This window comes from Rousettus aegyptiacus, unplaced genomic scaffold, assembly GCF_014176215.1.
Source record: "Rousettus aegyptiacus isolate mRouAeg1 unplaced genomic scaffold, mRouAeg1.p scaffold_m13_p_8, whole genome shotgun sequence".
Taxonomy (NCBI): Eukaryota; Metazoa; Chordata; class Mammalia; order Chiroptera; family Pteropodidae; genus Rousettus; species Rousettus aegyptiacus.
This window is the reverse complement of record NW_023416311.1, coordinates 87,325,908-87,343,119: the sequence shown is the minus strand read 5'-3', so window position 1 is coordinate 87,343,119 and position 17,212 is coordinate 87,325,908. Positions and strand designations below refer to the sequence as shown.

At 45.3% G+C, this 17,212-nt stretch overlaps 1 protein-coding gene and 1 pseudogene across 3 annotated transcripts in view; both read left to right on the top strand.

Annotated features, from left to right (window-relative positions):
* NIM1K (NIM1 serine/threonine protein kinase) overlaps positions 1-16,236 on the top strand; it is a 45,467-nt gene extending 29,231 nt beyond the window's left edge. For all 3 annotated transcript variants that reach the window (XM_016161146.2, XM_016161144.2, XM_016161145.2), the window contains 3 exons: positions 49-1,056; positions 13,022-13,290; positions 15,368-16,236. In XM_016161146.2, coding sequence (XP_016016632.2) covers positions 765-1,056; positions 13,022-13,290; positions 15,368-16,117 — 1,311 coding nt within the window. In that variant the 5' untranslated portion in view covers positions 49-764 and the 3' untranslated portion in view covers positions 16,118-16,236. The remainder of the gene's footprint in view (positions 1-48; positions 1,057-13,021; positions 13,291-15,367) is intronic.
* On the top strand, positions 11,907-12,025 carry LOC118607132 (annotated as a pseudogene).
* Positions 16,237-17,212: the final 976 nt, after the last annotated feature.

Below are 17,212 nucleotides of genomic sequence, written 5' to 3'. Positions count from 1 at the left end.
ACGATGCATTGGCATGAGCTAATATATTTTCTTACTCTGTGTTCTTAGGACGAACCAGCACCTGCCAAATTTTTGAGACAGCTCACGGCTTAGAGGAAGGCTCATCTAAATAAAGGCCGGCTAAAGTGACATTGCAGGGATTTAATCCCTCTCTGGCTGCCCGTGTGACCAGAAGGCTGATTTGCAGGTTTCTTCTTTCCTGGGGTCCAGATTATTAGGTCTCTGTAGCTCTGTAACTTGCCAGCCAGAGAAGTGCAAAATGAAGAGGGTCAGAGATAAGCGCCAGCAGCAGGGACCTGAGGGCATCTGCCACATTTTCGCACAGCAAAGTGAAAGATCCTCTGGCCTTCGAAGGAAATAGCAAACTGGAGCTTCTGTCCTGGGCCACAGCCACCTGCCACAGAGCATCAGACTGCACCGCCAGCCAGAAAGTTCCTGGAGCCTGATCAGGGAAGTGACTATGGTAACTGAATGTGTGACCAATTGCACAGTTAGAGCTGGGAAGTTCAACATGAAGCAAGTGTGAAATGTCTCCGGTGAGGCGGGCAGCTTTTGGTTGGGCTGGGTAGGCTCAGCCGACCCGCTCCCCTCTGCCCTCCTCCGACTTCCGCAGGCTTCCACAGGCCAGCTCTCACCGACACGGACGCGGGCCTCTGGCCGTCCTCACCTCCCATCCCCCACCCACTGGGCCTCTTCCGCTCCTTCCCAACGCACGCTTGATCGGTGCCTCTTGGCTGAGATGGAGACGTGAGGCTTCAGTGACAATGACCGCCGTGTATGTGAATGGAGGCGGCCTGGTGAACCCCCACTACGCCAGGTGGGATTGGCAGGACAGCGAGGAAAGTGGCTGTCAGACGGAGTGCAGCAAGGAGGAGGAGGAGGGGCAGCCTCGCCAGCTGACCCCCTTTGAGAAGCTGACACAGGACATGTCCCAAGATGAGAAGGTGGTGAGAGAGATCACACTGGGAAAACGGATCGGCTTCTACCGAATCCGAGGGGAAATCGGAAGCGGGAACTTCTCCCAAGTCAAGCTTGGGATTCACTCCTTAACCAAAGGTAGGATACGACCTCCCCAGGATGACCCTGCATGGTATGGGAATCTAATTTGTGGGTGGGTTAGGCGTCCAGGGAAGCAAGTAAAGCATTGTCACTGAGCCCTTGCTAGGCACAAGCCCAGTGCCAGCTGCTGTCCGTTGTTATGGCAGTTAACTTTCACTGTAATGGTGTAAAGTCAATGTTTTTCTTTCTATTGTAGAGATAGAAAGAAACTAAGATCCAAAGAAGTTACTTGTGGCTTCAGCGTTTAATCTTAGATTGATTCTGACTCCTAAAACCTCCCACTGCACCATGTGGATGAATCCACTCAAACATTGAGGGGAACCTGTCCTCCTTCACTTGTAGAAATGAAGCAGAGTGTGGCTTGATTTCATTTTTTGGCAAATTTTCATTCCAGGGCAACTCATATTGCAAGTCCTTATAACTTTTGTTTGTATTCATGGGTCATTACCAATGACACAGAATGGCCCAAGAGACCTCTTGGATAGCCACTGTTGGTGGATATTAGGGTTCCGTCTCCCCTCCTTACCCGAGAATGCAACTACGTTTGGAGGGAAGGGATTTGATCTCAGGACTTTCTCTTCTTTAAGTCTACTCTGTACTAATTCTCAGTGTTGCTTGGTTCTTTGCTCTCTCCCAAAGAGCTGTGGTTGCTTGGCTACCAGTCACTCTGGATTCTAGACCAGAGGTGCCCACCACTGTGGCCTCAGGGAGGAACTGTGCAGAGAGTCCAGCAGCTCCATGCTGCCCCAACCCAGTGTGGGCACTTCCCCAGGTTACCTCTAACTTGGCTGAATCCTGGAGACTACCATAAGGGAGTTACAAGACAGAAAAGGAATGTTTGCAACTCGATCTAATTTACCGAGGTGGTAAAGCCCATGGGCTCTACCGTCTCCCCGAGGGTCACATACTGACATTTTCTCTACTGGGATTCAGTCTGCCACCATGTCTCCAAAGTCACTTTTCTTCTCCAACCCCCAATCCCATGTCCCTCCCATTCTTATGTTGAGCCTCTATAGAAAAAGCACCATAACTCCCACACATATACACACACGTTTGTGTGCACACACATCCTAAGTCTCTGGAGTTCCAAGTCCCCTTTGATGTTGCTCTGATCCCAAGTGTCTGGATTCATGACTTCAACTTACTTACCTGTAAACTACAGTCCTTCTGTGAGCCTCTGGTTCCTCACTTATAACATGCAGCCATTAACAGTGCTTATTTACTTGTGAAAGTGAACCTAGTGCTGTAGGTCACGTCTAGTTGGGACAGAGGTTGCTTTTCAATGGTCTAGAGCAAGAATTAAAAACAAAAGACCAAACATATGGGGAGATAAGAGGCCAGAAGTTGAGATGGAAAACATGACCGGGAAGGGGAGAGGAGAAGTTGGATAAAGGCACACTGGGAGAAGGATTCAGAGAGTGGGGAGCGTCCAGTTCAGCAAAGAGGTCACAGAGGCAAAAGTCTGCACGAAGCCTGCTGGATGTGGCCAACTCTGAGCTGTTTCCTGAGTGGGTTTAGATGTGAGAATCTCGTGCAGAAGAAGCAGGGTGCGACAGCAGGAAACACGTGGACTCCAGAAGCAGACGAGTTTGTTTCAAATCCTTTTTCAGTCACTCATTAGACATCTGACTTTGTGCATATTATTTAGCTGCTTTGGTCCTCAGTGACTTCAGTTATAAAATGGAGATAATGATTCTTATTTTAGAATTGTTGGGAGCATTAGAAATAACATATATGAAGTACATGACAGATAGTAACCACTCAATAAATTGTAGCTATCATTTGTACAACTCTATTTTTTACTTAAATAAATTTATTTCAAAGGGAAATTTAATATTATTAAAATAAGGAAAACCAACATCACTTGCGCTATGAATAGAGGGTAATGACAAAAATAAATACAATGCAAACAAATTAAAATGTTTTATTTATTTATTTATTCGTTTGTTTGTTTTTCCAGCTTTATTGAGATATAATCGAAATATCATATTGTGTAAATTTAAAGAGTACAATGTAGTGATTTTATATATGCTTATATTGTAAAATAATCACAGTAAGTTTATTTGACATATCCATTACTTCACATAGTTGCGGTTTTTTGGTGTATAATGAAAAAGTTTTTAATCTGCTCTCTTGGCAAATTTAAAAAGTTTTAAGGAAAATTACCAAGTAATAGAAAGTAGGTTAAAACATGCCAACAACCAATCCGAAGCCTTCTCTTTGCCTTAATTATGGGAACTAGAACTAAAGGAGAACTCATGTGGGAATAACATTTTTATGCTGCGAATCAGTGTTATTTAAGACTGTTTTCACGCACTAAAATCATTTTGTGCCCCTTGAGTTTTAAAGATTTCACTTTGGGAAACACCTCATCTAGTCCTCCTGCATTTTATAAATGAGAAAATGGAGGCCCAGAAGCGGCTGTCCCCAGGTGGCTGCAGAGACAGGTCTAGAGCTCAGCATTCTTTCACTCCATCTAGCCGCCTCTGGATTTTGGTGCAGTGTGAAAGGCGCATCTCTTCCACCCCCAGCCTGGATCAGTCAGCCGAAAGGGGACCACTGCCTTCTCCAACACTGGACCCCGGGCAGACTCAGGCCTGCCTGTAGGCCAATCTTCTCCCTTGTGGCAATACTCCCAAGGATGGCCCTGCCCTTGAAATGCATGCGAAAGGTCCGAGGAGACGGGAAACAATTAGGGAGCAAGAGTGTATACACCCAAGACTCCTAGAAGGGCTCTTCTTGCATCCTATTTCCCACCTGTCCGTCTCCCTGGTCAGTGTCTAAGAGGGATCTGCCAAGGCGTCTTTAAGCAGCAGTGCAATATTGTGGAAAGATATTGGCTTTGGAGTCAGCCGGACCTGGGTGCAATTCAAATTCTTTTTTTTCTAACTGTGTGACCCGAACAAGTTATTTTATCATTCTGTGACTCAATTTCCTCATGTATAATTGAGGAAACTATATCAGCTATATAGGATTGCTGAGAGGAGCAAAATGTAACATATTGAATATCTACCATGTGCCTACACAGAGCATGTAATATTCATTAAGTGTTATTATTAGTCTACTTTCAAAGAAGTCTAGGTCTTAGGCCTAAGTCACATGTCATTCCGTTCATGGAACAGAAGCCTACTCAAATTAGTTCACATTGAAAAGGGTGCATTGTGTTCAGGGAATTCTGTGGACCCACAGCAGGGAAGTAGAGCCAGGTTTCAAGATGTTACCATCTTTGCCCCGTCTTTGGCCTTGATGCATGTACTCCATCTTCATACTTCTTTCCGCAGAGTGGCTTTCTCTGCTCAGTTAGAAGGTATATGGACGAGAATGGTTGTTGCCAGTCCCTCATCTACATAGTCTCTCAGCTTTCTTGCCTGTCTCCATACCACTAGCTTCATTCTATTTGTCAGATTTTAAAGAGAGAGACTGTGATTGCTCACTGGCCAACCAATGTTAGGCTACCTTCGAGTCAAGGGCATGCCTGTGTTAAGTCAGCTGCAGTTCTGAGGGTCACATGGCCTCTCTACTCTCTCAGCAGACCCTAAGTTCCAAAGAAGTGTCTCTGGGAAGTGAAGAGAAATGAGAACAGCAATTGGTATTTTTGTAGTGACTTTCTTCTTGAATTCCACAGGTTTCTTGTCTGTTGTATTACAAAATTAAGTTAATTCTAGTCCCTCGAGTTTTGGAGAATCAACATTTTTCTGCTGTGCAGTTGGGGACTTCAGTGACCTCATTGATATGCCACAGAGTCACTAACCTGCCACAGAGTCACTCTATTATCGAAGATACAAGTCACCCCCTAGCTATGAGATAGTATGTTCCAAAGGGGAGGAAGGCCAAAAGCACAGGCAGTGGGAAAATCAATTCAACAAGCAATTTAAAATAAGGCAGAAAAGGTAATGGCAGGTAACTGAGCACATTAGACTGATGCAACAGAAAAAAGAATCCCTGACCCCTCCTCCTGATTCGTAGGCCCATCCCATACAGGCCTAGTCCCAGCACCGTGCCTCATCTCTCTCCTGGGATTCTATCACTTCAGGGAGCCTTCTAGTCAAGGAAAGAGTAGGGAAATGAGAATGAAAGGACCTGAGAAGCGTGAAGGAGGGGAAAACCCAGAAGCAAACTGATGAGAGGGGATGAAGAAAGAGATGGCAGTTCAGATATTGGAAAACAGAATCTCGGGAGAGGATGATGGAGTCAAGACCGGAAGACTGTGACTTGTCAAAGGAGAGAGGACATGTGGCTCCCCTGAGCTAGCTGGAATGGAAAGAAAGGGAGAACATTCCTCTAAAACCTTTACCTCTAAAAGAGGAAGGAGGTTTATCAGCGAGCGGTGTAAGAGGCTTGCTGGAAATTTCACATCCCCCATCCCATTGCCGGGTCATGTCAGACTAGGTAACATGCATAGTGATTTGCATAAATACGATCCCCATACAAAGCCAACTTGCCCAGAATTGTCGTCATCAGGTTTTCTAGGAAATATGGACAGTCTGGATAAGAAAAGGCAGGAGATTCCCAGGAGAGCAGAGGGTTTCAGTGCCAGGAGCAGCTCCTAGGACAGTAGTTTTTTAAAAAGTGCCAGCTGCTTTGGTCTCTAGAAAGAAGGCTCCAGTACAGGCCCCTGCTGGCCAGAGTTTATTTCTATAGCTAACATCTTAGATTCCCTGGGGCCTTGCAAGCTGAAGCTATCATGAGTCCTCTTTAAGGCTGATTAAAAATTTCTCAAAAGAGATGATGCACTTGGCTTCTGAATATTTTATGTCCCATCTGGTGTCACAAACAAAAGCATCAGAGGCAGTGGTGCTCGTATGTTTTTCTGCTGCTGCCCTTGCTGACCTCTTCTTCCCTGCTCTTCCTCTCTGTTACTCTCGTCTCATGTTTCCAGAACCCTTTCTCCTTCTCTCTCTATTTATTTATCAGTTCATTTATTCCTCCTTTAAAAAATATAATAAACACTCCTGTGTCTGTACTTTGCTATGGGACTTACAAAGATGAATGAGATACAGTTCCAACCTCACAGGGACTCGCAGTTTGTAATAAAGAGAGACAGAAAACAATTGACAAGTGCTGCCACCAAGTGAGGCACAAAGGGTGCTCTCGACTGTGCCCGAACCCTTCAGGAAAGGGTCTGTCGACTAGGAAAGCCTTCTGTTGGGTCTTGAGATTTGAAATTATACAGGACATAGGGGACAGGGAATTCCAGGCAGAGAGAGAGAGGGTGCAAAGTGCATGGAGGTGTGAACCAGTGTGTGGGGTCGGTATTTGGAGATTTAAAAGTAACGCAGAGAAGCTGGAGCCTGGGATGCAGCCCGAGAAGTGAGAGATATGGGTGATGTAGTCAGGGGCTAGATTATGGAGATTCTCCTTGCATATTTAGATATTGTGATTTTGGTATCGGGAGCCATTGAAGAGCTTTAAGCAAGCAATTAGTACAAGAGTAAAGATTTGGAAGCACTGACCTGGAGGTACATGGAGGTCAAGAGAAAGTATAAGTGAGATAATGATCTCTATCTTAGAATTAAGATTCTAAGTGTCTCATGACCAAGACATCTAAGACTTTCACAAATCCAGGGTATGGTGAAAGTCTTGAGTGTCTTGGTCACAAGCTCCTAGGTACCAGACATTGTATTATATTGATTTTTGGAGTTCCATCCCCAAGCATTATAAAGAATAAACATTCCACAAATACATGGTGAATTAAGTTAGTATTCTAACTTCTCATGAAAATCCAGTATTGGTAGGGAAAACATATGCATGGTAGTACTCTTGGTAGATTCTCTATGCCAGAATCTCCTGGGAAGAAAGGACTGGGAACTAGCTCAGGCTCTAGGAAAGCTTAATAGAGACGCCGTCTCTGATTTTTAAAAAAAGTGATCCCTCTTCTTGAACACATTCATTAAAACAGCAATTAAAAATTGTGTTTTCTTATTTTAAAAACAGTGACTTCTGTGAATCTTAATAATAAGTCCAATATTAGAAATATGATAACCAAAAAAAAAAAATGTTCATTGTGATGTCATTTATAGTGCAAAGGATTAGAAATAATTTATGTGATCCAACAATACAGGAATGGCCAAGTGAATTAAAGCATACACACTAGATGGAAGGTTTGAACAGCCATTAAAAGTCATGATCATGGAGAACGTGTGATAGCATGGAAGGTGCGTGGGACATGATAGTAAATGAAAAAGTAAGGCACAAATTGAGTGTGTACTTGCCCTGGGTTCTCATGAAGATGAAATGAGATCATTCAACAAATATCTGTTTCTCACACACTGTGCAACAAGTACTCTTCTAGGGGCCGGAGATACAGCAGTGAATAATAATAGTCTCTGCCCTGTGGAGCTGGCTAGAGTCTAGTGGGGAGAGACAGACAAAAGTAAGTGACTAAAACCTTCATTATGTTATTTAGTGGTAAGAGGAAAAATAGAGCAGGAAGGGGAACGTGGAGCATTGGGGGCTGTAGTTTTAGGTAAGCTGGCCAGGGACAGCCTTACTGAGAAAGTGGTATTTAAACTGAAAGAAATAAGGGAGCTGGTTATAGATGCATATGGGGGAAAGAAGTCAGGCGGAGGGAACGGCAAGCGTAAGAGTGTGCCGAGGTGGGAGTTGTTCTCTAGAAATGGCCATGGAGGATGAGGGGAAGAGAGTAGCAGGGACCAGATCAGGTCGGCCCAATATGTCATAGTAAGGACTTTGGCTTTTTCTGTGAGTGAAACCAGGGCCTGTGGAGGGAGCAGAGAAGTAACATGACCTGGCTTATGTGTTAAGAGGATCACCCTGGCTGCTCTCTTGAAAATAGACTACAAGGGTTCAAAGGCAGAAAAAGAGAGATCAAATAGGAGCCTATTGCAACAATAGAAGCAAGAGGTAAGGCGGCTTGGACCAGGAAGGTAGCAGTGGAATGCTGACAAGTGGCTGGACTCTGGCTATATTTAGAAGGTAGAGGAGACAGAATTTGCTGATAGATTAAAAATGAAGTGTAAAAGAGAAGAGTCAAATACTCAAATTTTTAGGTCTGGACGGTGGCAAGAATAGAGTTTCCATTTAGTGAAGTTGGGAAGACTGTAGCAGAAGCAGGTTTGGGGTGTGGGGAGGGCGAGTGCTCAGTGTTGAATATGTTATGTTGGACATGCCTATTACACATCCATTACATATACATGGCGGATGCTATTGGTGCCTCACCCAGTCTCCTTGGGCCTTACCATTTCAGTTGCATGCAGGCCTGACCTTCAAGTGCCAGATTCTCCATCTCTTTACTGCTGGGCTTTCTCTTCCTGCATGCATGGGAGACCAGAAATTCAGGGGAACTAACACTCCTCAGGAGCAGCCAGCAACCAATTACTGACAATAGTCGATGTGTAAGTACCCCAGCTTAGCTCGTCTCACGATGTAACTCTCAGCAGGACTAACTGGTAACTTCCTCAGAAACACACCCTTTATGGGCCACCTTCCCTTTGCTGTCTCACTTCCTCATTCTTCTACCCGTGTTTCCTGGTGTCACCTCCTTCATAACCTACTTGCAATTGAAACTCTGCCTCAGGATCTGCTTCTGGCAGAACCCAAAGTAAGATGAGCAAGGGGAGCGGTCATGCAGGCAGGTGTATTTATGCATCTGGAGTCAGTAAAGAATAATCACAGAGAAGAGGTCCAAGGACTAAGCCTTCAGGTATCCAACATTTAGAGGCAACAGAGATGAAAAGGACAGAGCAAAGGAGCCATAAAAGTGGCAAGAGGTAGGAGAAAAAGCAGGTGTGTGTTGTCCCAGAAACCAAGTGGTAAAGGCATTTCAAGGAGGAGGGATGAGGCTGAAGAACTGACCGTTGGTTTTAGCAACTCGGAGGTCGTTGATGGCTCCCAGTGGTCTCCCTACCATACCCTAGGGAGTGTCCAAGATAATTCACTGGGACAAGGGAAGAAAATATTAGCATTTCCACTTATATTTATTTGTAATTATATCTTTTCAATTTCTATGATCATGTATATTTTCATTACGAGCATATAATTTATAAGTAAATATATATATATAAGAGTAGCCCTTGAAAACATTTCATCGATAAAAGAAGCCAATTAAAAAACTGTACCGACCATTACCCTAAGGTATCAGGGTCTTTCCTGCCTCAAGATCTTCTTTCCTACACATTCCTACTATTAGAACCTCCCCTTAATGCTGCTCCTCTACTTTCCTCTAGCTAACACTTACTCAGACTCTGGGGAAAATGTTAAAATCTTCCCTGACCTCCAGACTAGGTGTCTATCCCCTAGTCATCCCGTACACTTGCCCTCCAAGCCGCTGTGCTGGGATCTTCCCTCTGCTCCACTCCTCATCCCGCATTCCGTCCCAGACTACGTGGAGTCTCCTTAGTCCTCTGGGTTCCGGTGGGCTTTGGTCTGCAGGGAGCCCTTGCAGGGGATCATAGGAAGGAGAGGGAGGGCCGGACGTCTCTTCCCACAGCCCTTCACTGTAAGGTTGGCTCAGGCTGGCCATGGTCTGGAAGGAAGGTTTTAGCTCCCCTCAAGGCGGCTTTTGCTACACAACACTGTCTAGGTTCTAATAGCTACTCTCTCCCCTTGTCCCCTTGGTCCTGCCTAGACATATTTTCTTGGTCCTTTCTAGGTTTAAAAATTTGAATTAGTTGCTGACAACTAATAATTGGAAGATTTGCATAAAAATTCAGATGTTTGGCTTTTCCGGAAAAAAAATCAAATTTGACACCAAGCTTGCATTCCAAATGGGAGCAATCTGGCATTGAGCCGCAGCCGCCCCTTTGCGCTGGGGCACATATTCCTCAGGGTTCCACAGTCCCCACTGCTTTCTATCAGCTTGCAATAAGCTTGCCACCCACCTAGCACCCTGGCCTCTAGAGACATTCGAGTTCGTAAGTCCTGGGTTAAGAAATGTGTTGCCCACGAGGTGGGACCTGTGTCAGACTCTTCGCCAGACTCGCCTCTCGAGTCTGTGTACTTCTCTCTCTCTCCTCTGCCACCACCAGGAGCTCTTCCCTCTGGGACGGCTAGCATCACCTCCGAAGCTACGGCCCCCCTCTCAGGCTCGTTCCTCTTCTGTCCATTTCCCACACTGCAGCTAGACTATTCATTCCAAAACGGAAATCAGATTATGACACTCTCCCTTAAAGCCTTTAATATCTTTCCACTGCCCTCATGATAAAGGCTACATTTCTTAACACAGCCACCAAACCTCTGGACCATCGGACTCCTGCCCACGGCTCCAGGCTGATTTGGGGCCACGTGCCCTCATTCTGTGTGTTCAGCATGGTGTGGTCCTCTCTGGTCCTCACACACATGCCGTTCCCACGGCCAAGTGTGGTCAGACTTAAGTGTCCTTTCTTGAGGAGGCCTTTCTGGTCTCCCATCTGTTCCCCTTCCTAACATGTGCCTCACTTGTACTAGGGCCTTTTTTCAAAGTCTCTTTCTCACTGGACTGTAAGAACAGTTTCTGTTTTTGTTGTCATTGCCTGGTGCACAGTAGGTACTCACTGAACGTTTGTCGGAAGAGAGCCAGTCCTTCATGGAGCAGCAATCTCTACCACCTAGTGACACTTCAGAATGCCAGGGCTTTTTAAACGTTGTGTATGATTATGTGTGTATGTTATGAAGCGTGGATATAATCTAATTTAACACAAAGTGGAGGGTACAGCTCTGGACTAGAACAAGGTCGTCTAGGTATAGCCTTTGCTAAAAACCACTCAAATATGAACTTTCAAAAAGTGAAGTGAAACTAGGATTGTGCTAAAGAGAGGTTTGCGATAGCAGCCTGAACTGCACGATGACCCGATCCTGAGCACTCATAATGTGGGGAGCCGTGTGCAGCTGCCACAGGGCTGAGGGGCGGGGGAGAGGGACCTGCACTTTGCTGGAAGTCTGGGCCAGCGCTGGGCGAGGACCGAGGAGCAGCGCTAGCCTCTTCTCCAGATGATCTATCGGATTGAAGGATGGAATTCATTATTCTTGCCTTTAAAAGAACAGCTCACCCAATAGGTTACACAAAACCAGAAGTTTCTGTTTCAGGTAACATGGTGCTGGCGGTCCATTGCTGGGGCCCACGGCCCACTGAGATGACCGCCCCAAAGGCCCTGCTCAGTTCTGGCTCACCTCATCCTCCCCCAGCATCGCCTCCCCCAGAGCAAGTGTGGCCGTATCAGACCCCAGTGCATCCTGCCTCTTTCCATTCTAGAAGCCACAGTGTACTTGCTGTAATACACCATTAACACACCTATTCTAAGCTAGTTGCGGTCTGTTTTCATGCCGGTAACTATTGTGCCCAAGTTCTTCAAAGCGGTTGTTTTGCAAGTAGGTCAAATAGATGCCCTGTGGTCTTATTCTCCCTGTTTGCTTGCCTAGAAAATCTTTTTTATCTAATGGAAAGCCTGGTTCAGTATGAACCAAAAAATGAAGTTTTGCTTTGGAGCAGAGATTCATTCATTTTCAAACGTTAACTATTTTTCTTACACAATTAATCTAGATTAACTGTATAATTAGATTGTATAATTAATTGTAGGAAAGTTAGAATATATAGATGAGCAAGAAAAACTTAAAGGAAAACTGTCTATGATCCTCCTATTAAGAAAATAATTATTCTAAACATTTTGGTGAATATCTCACCAGATTTTTTTCTATGCAAATATATATTTGTAGTTTCCTCACTTGTTCCATATTTAACATCTTTTCATGTCAATAAATAAAGATTAACATCATTATTTTGATAGCTGTGTGGTGTACCATCTCTCTTTCTAGACACTTTAAGCTGTTCTCAATATCACAGAAGTCCTGTTACCTACACAATCTGGTACATGTGTCAGGTGATTTCTTTAATATTAAATTGCCAAAAGTGAATCTATGGCCATGCTACCCTGAACGAACCCGGTCCCATCTGAGCTTGGAGGCTAAGCAGGGTTGGGCCTGGTTAGTACTTGGATAGGAGACCTCCTAGGAAGACCAGGTGCTGTAGGTGTAAAAATAAAAATTAAAAAAAAATAAGACATTGTAAGCTGACAAGGTCCTTGCAATCTGTGAGGTCAACCAAGGGCTGCCTCACCTAAAAATAAATAAATAAATAAATAAATAAATAAATAAATAGCCAAAAGTGAAGTGGTTGGGTCAAAGGGTGCGACCACTTTTAAGGCCCTCAATACATAAATGCCCATGGTCTCCCACCGACGACGCATTACAGTGCCGGCCTCCTTATGCCCTCACCAACCCTCCACACACTGAGTACTGTGCGTCCAGGTAGAAAAAAGCCTATACGAGGTAGGGGGTAGGAGGAGGAGACTAACAAGGAGTCAGCATTTAGAGGCCAGTGTGTTGCAATGGTAGTACAGAGAATACCTTGAATCTGGATGCCATGATCTGCCTACGACCGGTGTCATAGAAGGCTTCCTGGAAAAAGTTGGTTCTGAGCCTAGCCTTGAGGGGCCATCAGGAATTAACCGAGTAAAGAACAAGGAAGGGGACAGATAGAGGAAATGATCCAGGCAAAAGAAAAGTCCCAGGCATGAATGTTCAGGCCCTTTTCAGGGAACAACAAAACCTTCTGCAACAGTTGGACTCAAGCTGTGCATGGGGAGGTGAGGATGGTGGCCTAGAGTGATGGATGATGAGACTGAAGAGGGTCTGATCGAGAGGGGCATTCTCAGCCAAGCAAAGGAGCTTTAACTTATCCAGAAAACTGGATAAAGATCATCACACTGAAACCTCCTGGGGAGGCAGGCGTTGGCACCAACACCTGTGTGTGGAAGACACGCTGATGATCGGGGATGAATGTTGATGTTGAACTCAAGAACTTTGCTCTCTGTCATCACTGTTGATAAGCTCTGTGAGCGTAGGAACTGCCCTTTAACCTCCGTGACTAGTAAAATAAAAGGGCAGATCTAGGTCCCTTCCAGTTCCAAATTTCTATGAGCCTGTGAACACTGGCATATCCTTTGACTTTTTTTTTTTTTTTTCCTAGAAAAGGTGGCCATTAAGATCCTGGACAAGACCAAGTTAGATCAGAAAACCCAACGGCTATTATCCCGTGAAATCTCCAGCATGGAAAAGCTGCATCACCCCAACATCATCCGCCTTTACGAGGTGGTGGAGACCCTATCCAAACTCCACTTGGTGATGGAGTATGCAGGCGGCGGGGAGCTCTTTGGGAAAATTAGCACTGAGGGGAAGCTCTCAGAACCAGAAAGCAAACTCATCTTTTCCCAGATTGTGTCTGCCGTGAAGCACATGGTGAGTGGGCCCGAGTCTTTTTCCTATTCTACTCACAGTGGGAGCATGGGGCTTTAGTTTTCCATCATCCAAGTGTCCCAGAGACAGAAGCCTGTGAGAGTCAGAAGCCTGACTGAGATCATGCTCCTTGCTGCTCAGGCAACGCCCGAGGATCTCCATTTACAGGGCAGGCTCCTGGCTTCGGAGGAAGTTGGCAGGAGTCACTCTGGGCAGCTAGATGACCACCACACACTCCCTGGCCACACTCATTTCTCCAACCTCACCTTCCATTACCCAAAGATCTGGCTCCTCATTACTTCTTGGCTTTGCCTTCCTAACTCTGTGCTGAGAATGCCCTCTTCCATCTTAACACATCTCATATTCCAAATCCTATTCATACTTCATGGCCCAGCTCAGTTTTGTCTCTTTTCTCTGAAACATTTTTCCACCCCACTGTAGCTTACTCGGATCTTCTTGACTTTGGTGAACATCTCTAAGCTCTTGCTGCCTCTGTGCTCAGCAGATTAACACTTGGTTATGTCATTCTTATTTTAGTTCCGCAATTATTTCTTTAGGTAAATCTGGACCCCTGAAGCACACTCCCTAGTTCCTTTAAGAGCTGGTTCTTCTGCCCTCTTTCTATCGCTGCCCTTATTGCTGGACACACAGGAGAAACCTGACTTACAGACCTGACTACCACTTTTATGACTCTGTTAGTGCAGAAGTTTGGGCTACCCTCTTTCCTAGATCCCAGTCCAACTGACAGATAAAAGACACTTGCGTGGGGCCTATATTAGTTGAGAGGCCGTTTCCAGTTTACTCCTTTGCCTAGATGTTGTGGGTCAAGGACTGGGGTCATTGACTTCCTGGATGAATTATTAGCAGGGGAATTAGTAAGCTGGGGGACCCAAGATAGTGGGGGGTGGTTCTAGGAGGGTGAAAAAGAAGTGAGCAAGAGAGAAGTACCTGGTCATAATGGGGATGGGTGTTTTAGGCCTGTAGTACTTACCACTTTGAGTTGTCATTTAAGCGGCCTGTACCGTGGTTATCTTTATCAGGGTCAGGGTCAAGCCAGATTCATAATTCATATCATGCAATAGAACAGATGGAAAAAGAATCTTTCATATTCTAGTTGGAAAAGAAATCTAGTGGGAGACCAGAAGAGAACCCAGCAGTAGAGAGAACAGACCGAGTCCTCTGAAGCTCCATGCCCTGACGTTTCTCGCAGCTCTATGGTCTCTGAAAAGAGGAAGGGTAAATCATATAGACATAGTTTCAAATTTTACTGAGCGTGTTTACTGTGAGCCAGGACCATGCTGAGCACTGCAGATACAGCGTCATATATAGTTCTCACAACAACCTTATGAGGTTCCTATCAGCATTCCATTTTACAAAGAAGAAGACTGACAGTCACAATACGCATGGCATCATTGAACCTAGAATTAACCAGTTGCCAGGCTCCAAACCCTGGATTCTTACCCCAGGAGGCCCTTCGGGAAAAGTAACATTACACCATTTCCCAAGAGCCCTTAGGACTGAAGAAGTCGAGGGGCCTCAAAATTGTTTGTCCGGATTCAGAATGCAAGGGTGGGGGTGGGGGCATGTGCTCACAACCCACAGTGGGACCTGCTACTAGGAGCTTGTCAAACGGAGCCTCCCCCCTTCTACTGAATTCTGTGAAGGAGCCTCCCCGAGGAGCATGGTTGGAAAGCTGGCAGAGGGCCCCATGCCTTCTTGGTGCTGGCCCTAGTCGAGAGCCAGAAAAATCCGTCTGTGGCCTCAAAAATGAAGGATTACTGTTCCTTGTGTTTCAGAACATGTAGTTTCATAAGACCTGGCATTATTTCTGAGTTCACACGTGCGAGACAGACTCCAACTCTTGCTCCACAGAAGAAGAGGACCTGTCATCTCTTTGGGGCATGTGGGTGTTGTGTTAGGCAAAAAGTTATGCCCGGGCAGCTCTCGAGGTTTGCTGACACGATTAATCGCCATTGAATTTCTGTTATCGCACCATCACACTGAGCAACTGGTGCATTTTTTTTTTATGTTGGTATTTTACTTTGGAAATGATCATTTTCCCCTATGTCTTCTTCCACAGCATGAAAACCAAATTATTCATAGAGACCTGAAAGCAGAAAATGTATTCTATACTAGTAATACTTGTGTGAAAGTGGGTGATTTTGGATTCAGCACAGTGAGCAAAAAAGGTGAAATGCTGAACACTTTTTGCGGGTCTCCTCCCTACGCTGCACCTGAACTTTTCCGAGACGAGCACTATGTCGGCGTGTATGTGGATATCTGGGCCTTGGGGGTGCTTCTGTTCTTCATGGTGACTGGCACCATGCCATTCCGGGCAGAGACCGTGGCCAAATTGAAGAAGAGCATCCTGGAGGGCACCTACAGCGTGCCTCCGTATGTGTCTGAACCCTGCCTCCGACTCATCCGGGGCGTCCTTCAGCCCATACCCACCGAGAGGTATGGGGTTGACTCCATCATGAACAATGAATGGATGCAAGGGGTGCCATACCCTACCCCTCTGGAACCTTTTCAGCTGGATCCCAAACATTTGTCAGAAACCAGCACCCTCAAAGAAGAAGAAAATGAGGTCAAAAGCACTTTAGAACATTTGGGTATTACAGAAGAGCATATTCGAAATAACCAAGGGAGAGATGCCCGAAGCTCCATCACAGGGGTCTATCGAATTATTTTACACAGAGTCCAGAGGAAAAAGGCTTTGGAAAGTGTCCCAATAATGATACTGCCAGAGCCTAAAGAAAGGGACCTAAAGAAAGGGTCCCGTGTCTACAGAGGCATAAGACACACATCCAAATTTTGTTCAATTTTATAAATTGCACTAGACTGTTGGTAATTAACCAAGATCATTGTTGCTGCTTTTAATTTTTTTCACAGATAACTTGGTGGAGACATTTTTGTAATTTTTAAATAAATTTAAATTTAAGGTATGCATCCCCCTACCCCTGCCTCAGAAAAAGTCCTCTTAGCTCAGATTCTGGCTTGATTTGTGAACTTCTCTTGTTCTTAAACTCTGGCATTCATTCATTTAATCAAGAAGCATTTATTCAGTGCCTGCTATGATCCAGGCACTGTTTAAGGTGCTACGGAAAAAGCAAAGAATACAAAAGGCCAGGTTCTTCCTGTCTAATGCAGAATACTCTAGTGCTGGACAGAGGCACTAAAAATTTTTTTTTAAGAAAAATTTTTGTGATAGATGCTATGCAAAGAATTCAAATAGGGTGATTTGGTATTAGAGGCTTACTACGTTGTGTTAGGTCCTTGGAGAAGGTCACTTTGAGTAGATGGCAACCTGAGATCTGAATAAGAAGCAGGTCAAGAGTGTTCCAGGCAGCTAGGGGTTTTAGACAGGTTTTAGACAGCTAAGGGTTCTTCCTAAATTGAGCTCAAGACAAACCCTTCCATGTAGAGTTGTTATTTGGAAAGTGATCCTAGAGAGCAGGAGTGAGGGGCGGGGAAGAGAAACAAAAAATGCCAGTATGAGTTGGCCAGTCCTGCTGGATCCTCCGAGGAGCCTTAGGCAACAACACATCCAGGTGTCTGGCCAGGGTACAGAAGGTGAAAGCATTTATCCATCAGTCCCTGTTCACCGGTGGCCCCACGGTGTTGCCTGTCCTGCACTTTCAGATTATAGTGTATGAAGGCCAGATGGGTTCCCTTGTGCTTCCCATGCCTTAGTGTCAGAGAAGCCCTGGAGCGGGAGGTAAGAGGTACATACACACCACGGACCTATGATAAGATGTGGTTAAGTAGGATCTGCATGAAGCTGCCAGAAATTGCATGGAAACGGCCACTGCATCAGGGGCTGGAGGAGAAGTATGGCTAAAAGGATCTGAAGTGTGCACAGGAGCTGTCCGATCTAGCCCAGGCCCATCCTCTGGCTCTACTCAGATTCCCCCTCCATTCAAGT